Source organism: Sinohyriopsis cumingii, unplaced genomic scaffold, assembly GCF_028554795.1.
Source record: "Sinohyriopsis cumingii isolate HCF-2022 unplaced genomic scaffold, ASM2855479v2 utg000913l, whole genome shotgun sequence".
Classification (NCBI taxonomy): domain Eukaryota; kingdom Metazoa; phylum Mollusca; class Bivalvia; order Unionida; family Unionidae; genus Sinohyriopsis; species Sinohyriopsis cumingii.
The window spans coordinates 3,863,448-3,876,356 of NW_028315943.1; the positions used below are offsets into that span (position 1 = coordinate 3,863,448).

At 34.2% G+C, this 12,909-nt stretch overlaps 1 protein-coding gene across 1 annotated transcript in view; it reads right to left on the reverse strand.

Moving 5' to 3' along the window:
- LOC149773064 (nucleolar pre-ribosomal-associated protein 1-like) overlaps positions 1–12,909 on the reverse strand; it is a 103,496-nt gene that overhangs the window by 71,144 nt on the left and 19,443 nt on the right. The window contains exons 9-10 of the mRNA XM_089946857.1: positions 10,243–10,380; positions 2,347–2,526 (exon numbers count right to left, since the gene is read on the reverse strand). Coding sequence (XP_089802983.1) covers positions 2,347–2,526; positions 10,243–10,380 — 318 coding nt within the window. The remainder of the gene's footprint in view (positions 1–2,346; positions 2,527–10,242; positions 10,381–12,909) is intronic.

Genomic DNA, 12,909 nt, shown 5'->3' on the forward strand with positions numbered 1-12,909 from the left:
GAAATCTGGCCCATGAACAGTAATTATATTAAAGAAATTAGTGTTTGCGGCCCTCGAGTAGTCTTAGAAAATGCAATCTGGCCCATGGCCAAAAAAAAAGTTTGTGCACCCCTGATTGCATTTGGCAGACCTGCCAACCCTGATGAGACTGTCTCAGTAAGACAGTTGATTTTTTTTCCATAAGTTTGACCAGTTTTCAGTCAGGTATTATAAAACTGCTATTGTAAAACTGGAAAAATGTATTTAAAAGTTCAGTATTTGAAACATGAAACAATGATAAAAATTATGTTCAGCTGAAAAGTTTGTAAAGTACACACAGACCTTATTTACCACATGTACAGCTGCATAAACTTCAGTTCCAAACACTATGCAGCTCAATGGCTTGTTGCTATTTCTCAACTTGATCTAAATCTTGGGAGTTTTTTCCATTCCACATGATGGCAGCAAACATATCTCTCGCCATGAGAAGTACTCAAATTGACATATTACGTCCAATAAATGTAAATATGTCCCTTCCTGCTTTTATTCATAAAAATCTGAATATTCCTTTTTATATTTTTGTGCTCATTATTAACACTTTTTAAGAGGCTTAATTTCCATTTCGTTTTCAACATGCATCACTTGCTGGACACCATTTAAAAAAATTATATAATCAACAGTTTGATCATGCAGTGCTTTGCATGAAAAAATATGTGCAGTTTAAGGTGTCTGAGGTCTTGGTGTAACGTCAGTCTGGTTCCCCGACTAATTCCACTAATTCTAACATGAAACTCAGATCCAAATCAAACACGGATGAACCGATTATCCAGATTTTTCTACAACAATTATATTTCTGTAGTTTTGTTTTTATTCCGTATTTTATGGGTCATTTTCATAAGATGGCAAAATCATAACGGGCTGGCAGGTCTGCATTGGGTATCTGTGAAAGAACTGAGATTGTAACTGACTTGACTAGGTGAAAGGTGCTGTGTGCATCTTGAGTCCGGGATTGGGAAGATCAATCCACGTACAAAGTCCTGGTGGTAAAGGGCATAGGTTGAGACTGTGCCAGAGCTGGAGTGGAAGAGGTCATGGGCAGTGTGGGAGCATTTCATACTGTAAAAGATTTGTACACCCTCATAATGTTTGATGATCTATCTGTCTCAAGTGATTAAAACATGAGCAAGTTGGTGACTGTGTAGGTGGCAATATTTACAGTGTTCAAACCCTCATGGGAGAATTTCCTGGCCCTCTTGCTAGCCCGGGACAGTTGTTAACCATAACTGCCACACATCTCTCTTACTACCACTGTGAACATATGTCACAAGTATAGCTGAACTGACACCCCCTTCAACAAATATAGGTGAGGTGAATATCCACAGCCAGTTTGAATATCTAACAGACCCAGACTTAATCCTGATCATTCTTACCAGTAATTAGTCAAAGTAAACAAGTATATACAGGTGAAACCAGTCAAGTACTGTGCCAAGCCTGCACTGAAGTGAATGTACTGAATAAAGATAAATTCAAAAGAAAATTACAGAAATTTATCATACAACTGAAGTAGAAAATGTACATCAATGATGATGATGATGATGATGATGACTGAAAACAATGAAGCATACTTCCAGTGATCAGAAAACTTGCAAACTGAAACTTGTGAAAAGGCACAAAATGGAAGGTATCTCTAAGGCCTCTGATGACTGCATACTGAAAAGGCAAAAGCAAAAGTACTGACTGATGACTGATGGGATCTGGCACCAGATTCTTTATGAGGACCTGGGTGGATCAGTTGTCAAAGACACTACCATTTGCAGATCACTTACACATATCACCTCTGTCCATATGAGTTTAAGTACACATGGGTATGTGAGAAAGTTTGCCATTAGCTTCCCATGGGTCACTGTTTTGTCCTAGGTTCTTCCTTCACCAGCCAACTGAAGGGCTTACAGACTACTGGGCAAAAAGAATTTTCAGAAAACTCGTTCCATTTAACTAACGAATGTTGAAACCATCCCTGATATTCTTCAGTGGTAATAAGATTTTCAAATTAGCTTCTTTGGTACACATATTGATTGTCAGCACAGCTCCATTTTCCATCAGGGCAAACAACAGAAGTAATCTGGTGAATACCCCATGTCATCCATTTAGGGCTATTCAGTGACTACAATATTTTTAAGACAGTCTCAATGGCAGCCACACTGGATGTATGAACTATACCCTAGTTATCAGGTACCAAAAAATAAATATTTTCTTTTACATGCAGTAACCATGTGATGAAGAAGTAATTCCAATCAAAACCATCTAAACACTGAAGCCCACCACAAAAGACTAAATTTTCAATGTAAGTAATAGTTAGTGCAATACCTTAATAACAGACTCCATGTATGTTTCTTTGATTTCCTTCATGTCATCCACGGTATAAACTTTGTAAAATGGCTCATCTGATGCGTGAAACTGTCCAATCAGATTCAGAACCTTTATCGCTCTCAGAAGCAGCAGCTTCAGGAATGTCAAGACTTCATGGCGGACACGCATGTTATTGTTCTGAAAATACGTATGAGAATACAGTGAATTCACTTTTATCCAGATAGTATGAAGTTTGTGGATTTTGTTGATAAAATGAAAACATAACATCCAACATAAAAGAAAGCCGGGGTCATGTATGTTAAGTCCACAAACAAAGCACTGTTGTAAAATGTGTGATCTGACCCCAGGACAAAGGATGAGAAAGAATAATATAGAACGAATTGTTTTTCGCTTCATATCATTTATACACTGCATTAAGAAGATAAAAAAATTTAGGTTTAGGAAGTATAAGCAAATGAAGAGACTATCCAGAACCTTAATATATTGCAAATTTTCTATGTGAGTGAACTGATCCAAAAGTCCAAAATTTTTGGTTGTGCTTATTCTCTTTTCTTATGATAAAATGTTATGATGATAAAATAAAACATGACAGGATGTTGTGACATCTAAAGGTATGAAGAAAGAAAGGACGGAAGAAAGAGCATGTCTTAGTAATGAAACAAACAAAAAAATAGATGAGAAGAGAATGCATGATAAAGTAATTTTGAATGTTAAACCATACACTGACCCATGCAACACACCTATATTGTATTTGAAGCGCTGAATTAAAGATGTCAAAATTTTAAAAAGTCACCTGGGTACCTGATCAAAGGGAAATTTATTAAATGTGTACCTGAACTGCTTTGTTGTAAGTTCATATAAGTCAACCTCCCCTAGAAGTTTAAGTGTAATTAATACTAATATGAGTGGCAAAAAAGTGCAGTCTGAGCAAATAAAGAGCAAGATATAAATTAAATACCATAATTAAAGAAAACCATATGAAAAACATTTATTTATTTTTGCTACTAACCTAGATCTGCAGTTAGTTAAAATTTTTATCACAAATTGGCTAAATCCACATGGATTAGTATGAGAATACAGACAAAAAGCAAAAATGATAAATTATTATACATTACATTCATTTTAACTAGTCTACATCACAAGTTTAAACTTTTGCTGAAAGGCTGTAAACTCATGTCCACAAATTCTGAATGCTGTATTACATCACGGGTGAATTCCTCATTTAAAATTTGTAAAGCACTATTGATTTTTCCTTTTCCTGATGCAATATGTTCTTCAATTTAACAAAATCCCTCCCCTCTAATATTTTTTAGACATGAGTCATATCGATAAAAGCCTAATGTTTTGTGCCATTTTTTCAATATTGACTGGTCTGCTTTCTCAAGTGTGTATTAAACTATAACAAATCTGTGGCATATAGTACATATAGCCAAATGGTTGCACACTTTCAAAAATACAAGAGGAGTAGACGGAGGTCCCTGATGAATCAATATCACATAACATGAACCTCGAACTGTACTCATTATTCTGTGTCTCACTCACTCCTGGCATGTGAATTTGGAAACTTTTTTCTTTCACATGGACTAAATGGGTACCCTAAGGCTAATTTTATTACCTGGGTAATTATGAACAGGTGGGTACCGAGTACTCAGGTACCCATTGGCACCTTTACATTGAATTACAATTAATTCAATATTGGTGATGATTATCAGTCATTATAAGATAATGCAAACGAATGGAATTTTAAAAATATATATATATTAAGTAAGAGAACAATGAAGTTTAATGCAAGTATTTAGAAACTCTTTGTGTTAGTTCAAACCTAACACGAAAGAACATGTAAATTCAAAGTCATTTTCCAGCAATTTACATGACCAGCTCAGTTCAAAAGACTAAAGTATTATTCAAATACCATACATACTCACTTACAAGTCGAGTCAAACTGCAAAGAGCCTGATCTGTCTTAGCATAACGTGCCTGCAGATCAGGGTCAATGTTGTTCTACTGATTACTCCTAACAAACCATATAGGCCCAGATCTGCTGGCTGGGTCTGTACATTTTGCAGCTGGACTCGTCTTATAAGGGAGAATATATGTTAGTCTGTCAAGAATCAGTCATAATGATGCAACTTAAGTGTACTTTTCACAACATATATACATAGCAATTTATGTTTTCCAAAAGAAATTATAATTTATCATACACTGATCAGAATCAAATAATCTGTAATTTAAAATGAAGTTAAATCAAATATGTTGTAAATGAAAATACAAAAAAATATCCCTTTAGTAAATAACTATGATAGAGAATGGATTTGATTTAAGTAATGTAACTCCTTGCTTTGAAATACATCATGTACATTATAACAACACTAAACTCCTTAGGATTCATTTTTCATTGTCAAAGTTTGTATCACAGCATTATAACAACACTAAACTCATTAGGATTCATTTTCCATTGTCAAAGTTTGTATCACAGCATTATAACAACACTAAACTCATTAGGATTCATTTTCCATTGTCAAAGTTTGTATCACAGCATTATAACAACACTAAACTCATCAGGATTCATTTTCCATTGTCAAAGTTTGTATCACAGCATTATAACAACACTAAACTCATTAGGATTCATTTTCTACTGTCAAAGTTTGTATCACAGCATTATAACAACACTAAACTCATTAGGATTCATTTTCCATTGTCAAAGTTTGTATCACAGCATTATAACAACACTAAACTCATTAGGATTCATTTTCCATTGTCAAAGTTTGTATCACAGCATTATAACAACACTAAACTCATTAGGATTCATTTTCTACTGTCAAACTTTGTATCACAGCATTATAACAACACTAAACTCATTAGGATTCATTTTCTACTGTTAAAGTGTGTATCACAGCATTATAACAACACTAAACTCATTAGGATTCATTTTCCATTGTCAAAGTTTGTATCACAGCATTATACCAACACTAAACTCATTAGGATTCATTTTCCATTGTCAAAGTTTGTATCACAGCATTATACCAACACTAAACTCATTAGGATTCATTTTCTACTGTCAAAGTTTGTATCACAGCATTATACCAACACTAAACTCATTAGGATTCATTTTCTACTGTCAAACTTTGCATCACAGCATTATAACAACACTAAACTCATTAGGATTCATTTTCCATTGTCAAAGTTTGTATCACAGCATTATACCAACACTAAACTCATTAGGATTCATTTTCCATTGTCAAAGTTTGTATCACAGCATTATACCAACACTAAACTCATTAGGATTCATTTTCTACTGTCAAACTTTGTATCACAGCATTATAACAACACTAAACTCATTAGGATTCATTTTCTACTGTCAAACTTTGTATCACAGCATTATAACAACACTAAACTCATTAGGATTCATTTTCTACTGTCAAACTTTGTATCACAGCATTATAACAACACTAAACTCATTAGGATTCATTTTCCATTGTCAAAGTTTGTATCACAGCATTATAACAACACTAAACTCATTAGGATTCATTTTCCATTGTCAAAGTTTGTATCACAGCATTATAACAACACTAAACTCATTAGGATTCATTTTCTACTGTCAAAGTTTGTATCACAGCATTATAACAACATTAAACTCATTAGGATTCATTTTCTACTGTCAAAGTTTGTATCACAGCATTATAACAACACTAAACTCATTAGGATTCATTTTCCATTGTCAAAGTTTGTATCACAGCATTATAACAACACTAAGCTCATTAGAATTCATTTTCCATTGTCAAAGTTTGTATCACAGCATTATAACAACACTAAACTCATTAGGATTCATTTTCTACTGTCAAACTTTGTATCACAGCATTATAACAACACTAAACTCATTAGGATTCATTTTCTACTGTCAAACTTTGTATCACAGCATTATACCAACACTAAACTCATTAGGATTCATTTTCCATTGTCAAAGTTTGTACGACAGCATTATAACAACACTAAACTCATTAGGATTCATTTTCCATTGTCAAACTTTCTATCACAGCATTATAACAACACTAAACTCATTAGGATTCATTTTCCATTGTCAAACTTTCTATCACAGCATTATAACAACACTAAACTCATTAGGATTCATTTTCCATTGTCAAAGTTTGTATCACAGCATTATAACAACACTAAACTCATTAGGATTCATTTTCTACTGTCAAACTTTGTATCATAGCATTATAACAACACTAAACTCATTAGGATTCATTTTCCATTGTCAAAGTTTGTATCACAGCATTATAACAACACTAAACTCATTAGGATTCATTTTCTACTGTCAAACTTTGTATCACAGCATTATAACAACACTAAACTCATTAGGATTCATTTTCCATTGTCAAAGTTTGTATCACAGCATTATAACAACACTAAACTCATTAGGATTCATTTTCCATTGTCAAAGTTTGTATTACAGCATTATAACAACACTAATTTCATTAGGATTCATTTTCCATTGTCAAAGTTTGTATTACAAGTTCAAACGTTCCATTAAACTTTACTGACTCAGTAATTTAGAAAAGATGGTGTTTATTTACAAAATGGATCACTCTTCACACAAAGCTTGAATCCCACAAAAATAAATGATACTACAGTATATGCTATCCTGTATTTCACCTACTTTACAACTGATAAGTACTATGATGCACTTCACCTGCGATACAATTGATAAGTGCTATGCAGCATTTCACCTACCATAAAATTACTCAGTGCTATGATGCATTTCACCTACTATACAACTGATAAGTGATATGCAGAATTTTTGCTTAGCCTACATTTATCTCAGAAATTTGTCTTCACTATGCAATGAATCACCAAAATATAATGAAATATTTGCAATAGTGTTTGGAAAATTTGAATTTGTCATGAACCATTCAAGTGACTGTTTTGGAATAAAAAAGTGATGCAAAAAAGTCTAAGCATGATTTTTCAAAAACCCAAGAGTATAGTTCATTCACAGTAATCAAAACTACCAATTAAAGACTGAAAAGTTTCTTATGTGGCAATAAATATATTCCTTAAAGATATGATAAAAGAAATATAGATCTTTTTGCTTGCTTGAGTAAAATGAAATTAAAACTAGTATTATTATGCAGTGTAGACTGCAGGAACTATTTAGCAGTGAAAATATTTAAAAGGCTAGTATTCAGTGGTTTAGTCAGCAATTTACATTTCTGAACAGTATCTAGTTACAAAGAGGAATAAGTCATTTTGAAATCAGTAATTTAATGAAATATCTGGTGAACAAAAAATCTGCTAATTTCTAATTAAATTTTAACATGAAAAACAAGAATAATACTGAAAAGAATAAATTGAAAACGTGGGTAGGAGTGGCCTGAATTTTAAATAATTCACTGATAGAGCCTAAATTCATTCTGGAGGTTAACATTTTGTTTAACACTACATAATTTTCACACACCCAAATTATTTGATCAAATAGTTTCCATCTAAATTGAGGAAGAATTCATCCCTCAACTACCTCTACCATTTCATATGGCTACAGGCAGCCATTTCAGAACCTCCAAAAGGGAAATCTCAGTTTGAGACCCCTGCTGACATCTTACCTTTACAAACTGAAGGTAACAACTGGGTGACATTCAGCAGCTTATATAAAACAAATATCTACCCACTCTGTACTGACTAGAGTTCTGTCTTCCAACATATGCAAAAGTGTATTTTTCTAGGAAGTGAGGTTTCTCTGAGAATACTCACCTATCACATTAGCATCTGGGGATGTAAGCTTTTTACCTCCTGAATCTAGCCCTATTTAAAGGCCAAAATTCGTCTTTTCTGTCTATATCATACAGTGTGCAATAACTCTTGACCATTATCTCCCCTTGTCACAACTAGACATCACCAATTTTTAAGCTGAGTGAACTATCAACAACGATTCTGGCATAGCAGAGTGGATGAAGGGTCTTTAAGAAATGTGACTGGGTAAAAATTCTTCAGATAACACAACCTAGCTTTCTTGTGTGTCATAACACAGTAGCACTTGTTTCACCGTGACAAAGGACCTATATTTCTGGTGCATTATAAAATAATATCCAATTTTTTAGGGATAAAGAACTTAGCTTTCTGATGTATGATAACACAGTAGCCCCTGTTTTACTGGGATAGTGAACCAACCTATCTAGTGTAATATAGCACAGTTGCCTGTTTTACTGGGACAATGAACCAAGTTTTCTGGTGTCTGATAACACCTTTTTTACTGGGATAAAGAACATAGCTTTCTTGTGTTGTTGTTGTTGTTGTAGTAGTAGGGTTTAACGCCATTTTTCAGCACACGATAGGCTATACATGGCAGCCAGTATTAATGGTGGAGGAAGAACCTGGGAAAACCCTAGAAAGAACCACCGATCCATGAGAAGCTACTTGCAAGCTTTCTTGTGTTTGATAATGCAGTAACCTGTTTTACTTGAACAGAGAACCTAGCTTTCTGCTGTGTGATTACACAGTAGCCTATATTACTAGAACAAAGAACCTAGCTTTCTGGTGTTTGATAATACAGTATTCTGTTTTACTGGAACAAAGAACCTAGCTTTCTGGTGTTTGATAATACAGTATTCTGTTTTACTGGAACAAAGAACCTAGCTTTCTGGTGTTCGATAATACAGTAGTCTGTTTTACTGGAACAAAGAACCTAGCTTTCTGGTGTTTGATAATACAGTAGTCTGTTTTACTGGAACAAAGAACCTGTTTTACTGGAACAAAGAACCTAGCTTTCTGGTGTTTGATAATACAGTAGTCTGTTTTACTGGAACAAAGAACCTAGCTTTCTGGTGTTTGATAATACAGTAGACCCTCATCTGTTATCACATAATGCAGGTCTATGTTGTTTGTTTCACTCCTTATTCCTAACAAACTGCACTGATTTGGATCTGTTTGGACAGTCTGCAATTGGACTCATCTTATATGCAAGTATATGCGGCAGTTAGGTGCCATAACTGCTAACTGCATCATGTACTGTTGTCGTTGTTGTTGTTGTTGTGGGGTTTAATGCCATTTTGCAGCACATGATAGGCTATACATGGCGGCCAGTATTAATGGTGGAGGAAGAACCAGAGAAAACCCCGGAAAGAACCACCGACCCACGAGAAGCTACTGGCAAGCTTTCTCACATACCCACATTGGCTGAATCTTAGACTCGAACAGCCGCAGACAGAGGTGAGATGGCAGTGATCTGTAACAAAGAGCGCTTTAGACCACTCGGCCACTCGGGGCCCCGCATCATGTACTGAACTGTGGTATAGCAAGAAATTTGCATGTATGTGTGTAGGCTGAGGGAACTAAAACAATAGTGTCTCATATGTGAACAATATTATACTGAGATCCTTTTGCCCCAACTGGCAAGACAGAAATTTTAGCATTTAAATATTTAGCATATTGGGATGAAAAACTTATGGCAAAAAGTAGGGATAAATTTCAGCTGAAAAAAAGTAAAAGACATATAACTTTCCAAAACCAATGCACAGAATCTTAATGTTAATGTCGTTGATGCCACATTGCCGGTATGACACGGAGTCCCAGCATGTCAGAGTGCCAAGTCTAAATACACTGTAATATTGTACCAAACCTCCAGTTCAGTACAGCAACTGTGGTAGAAGATACTTTCATATACATTATTACACCAGTGATAATGCCATTGCATTTAATTTCTGCTGCTGCCAATACCACCAAAAACATGATACCTACTGTTTTGCTTAACGATTCACTAACAAGACAATTACAAAGATATAAATGCAAAATTCTACCCACCCCATAATAATAATAATAATAATCATAATAATCATAATAATAATAATAATAATAATAATAATAATAATTAATAATAATAACAGAATAAAAGCTAACCTTGATCCCAGGCATTACGGTATTCAGAACCTGACTGCTTGGCATGGTAAACCTCAGCAGAATGGTCACCACTTTGTTCAGAGGGAAGTGCTCCTTGGATTTAAGTAAAGGAGGAGTCAGTAGCTGGGTGGTGTAAATCTGAAATATTAAATGCAGCTGTCAGAAGAAATCTACATTTAAATGTATACAAGCTTTTTAAGGAAAAGGGTATTTCCTTTATCAGCAGACTGTACAAAGTAGGTCATCATATATGCCCTTAGGTACATAACCATATTATCTCCCAATGCAAATGAATATAATTAAGTCTAACAACAAAGCAGATGGCCCGTATAACTAAAACATTTTGAACAGGAAATGCAAACTTCGTAAGCAATACTCTAGCTGAAAACCCAAAATCAGGCCAATATTACTGAACTTAATGAGCAAATGCAAAGCTCAAAACACCAAAAACAGGCCATTATATATTACTGAAACTAATGGAGCAAATGCAAGCTAAAAAAATGTAAATAAGATACAGTACATAAAGCACATCTTGGGTCAGCAAAAGTTAGTAGCTTAGGAGGAGGAAAATTCAAACATTCATATAATTTGAACTTAATTCCAATTAAAAGGAAAGATTGTCAAAACTCTGGGATTTGAACTAGTGTCTGATTTTATGCCAAACAAGTTTTGATAATACAGGATGAATACAATTCTTGGAATGTTTGTATGACATTATATTCAACAATCTGGTAAAAAAAACAAACATATTTACAACAAGCCAAAGAGATCTTAATGAAACAATTCTTATTTAATTATAATGAAGGGGTACAGAGATTCACAAATTTTGACTTTGCACTTGAGTGTCAAAACTAATTCTCAAAGTTGTTGTCAACTGATAAATTTCATGTTGGCAAGACATTTACTGGATTTTAAAGACTCCAATTTTCATAAAAAGGATCTGGAAAAACCCAGGCTGTGTTTGATTTGACAACATTAGGTACACTTTGTGCTTAAGCAATGGACAAAATCTAAACAAGAAAGTAAAATTCCAAGAAAACAGCACTGGTGTAAAATTATGCCAATATTTGCTCTAGTGTCATGATTTTGATTTCTGTTAGAGCACAAAACATTAACTGTCCTACATTAACTGTCTATACATTTATATAAAGTGGACGCTTGAAAATGCAAACAACTTTGGGTCCATACGAATATACGGTGAGATATTTGTTATAACCAGGTTTTTATTATTATTTGTGGGGTCTTTAGTGAGTATTTATTATGTTGGGAAATTCATTATGGCAAGGGTTTGTATTAATGATCATCCTAGTGAATTGCTTGACTTCTTCTCCAGGACATCCAGAAATCTAAAACTGGATGGCCTAGGACTTCCATTTCTTACCAATATATTCATATAATAAGCCCCTTTTTACTAATTAAGTCACACTATAGCTTCTCTCTGCCTCTAACTGTGACTGAAGTGATAATACAAAATAAAGAAAACAACGAGGACTTGCATGTTATTTCTTGCCAAGTCAACATTATTGTGCCATTGTGTCTGGACACTAATAACTGAGTCTAAGGTGTTAGTCACTGATTTTAGAATATCTTAACAAACCGTCTAGAAAAATTACGTTCATTTTTAGTCAGTGTCTACTGTCATTAGCATTCAACAGAACCAATGCAGCACTGTGCTAAAAGTACATGCATACTGAATCTCAAAGCTTAGAGACAATAAGAGCTGACAACAATAATGTATGTTTCACAACCTTACTGGCTAAATGCAAGGAAACCCATATACATTTTTCTGGGCTGGGGTACCCATGGATACATGTAGGCACCAATGAGTACATGCAAAACTCACCCAGCTCTGCTGTAACTCGTATTGCTTGGACTACTGAATGTGGCATACATGTGAGACAACCGTCAACACTTTTAAGCCATAAGTAGAATTGTACAATGCTGTGTTGTTAATGGTAATGATTTGACAATTACAAAGATTTAAAATCAACGGATTAAATAAATCCTGGAAAGTTGTCATGAAAATAGCATAATTATATTGATATCAATTAATGCTGTACATGTGAACATTTCAGAGGTTCGGATGAATAAGGGACTTCACTAGGTATCTTGTTTATGGTCTTGAATTAGTTAATTTGTCAAATGTACGACTGAGAGCCTTTATTAAATCCAACATCTCCATTTATATTTGATCAGCAGTTTCCACTAAAGTGCTATTCTACATGGACCCTAAAACCACGGCAAAATGGGTGCAGTTTTGTAAATGCAATACAATAAAACCTGCTTTGGTGTTTTGTTAAGTTTAAGATATTTTAAAAGCTCTCAGAATACTGTATGGAATTGATATACAAAATTAAATGACAAGACAAAACATGAAAATCATTTCAGTTCAGTCAGATCCATGTTTCAGTCACTCAAAATGCTGCCCACTTAGTTAAATCAGACATGAACTGATAATGAACGTGGCCATAAGAAGAACTACTGGATATTGCAAATGTGATCATTTGGCTTAAACAAAGAATCATGCCCAAACCTTATTCGTCTTTTTCTTTTCTTGTACTTCTCCTTTTTTGTGTAATTTTCTGTATTACCTTTTCTAAAAGTTTATCCTTTAATCCCAACCATATGGACACTGCTGTGCTGATATTCCACTAAAAGGGTCTATCT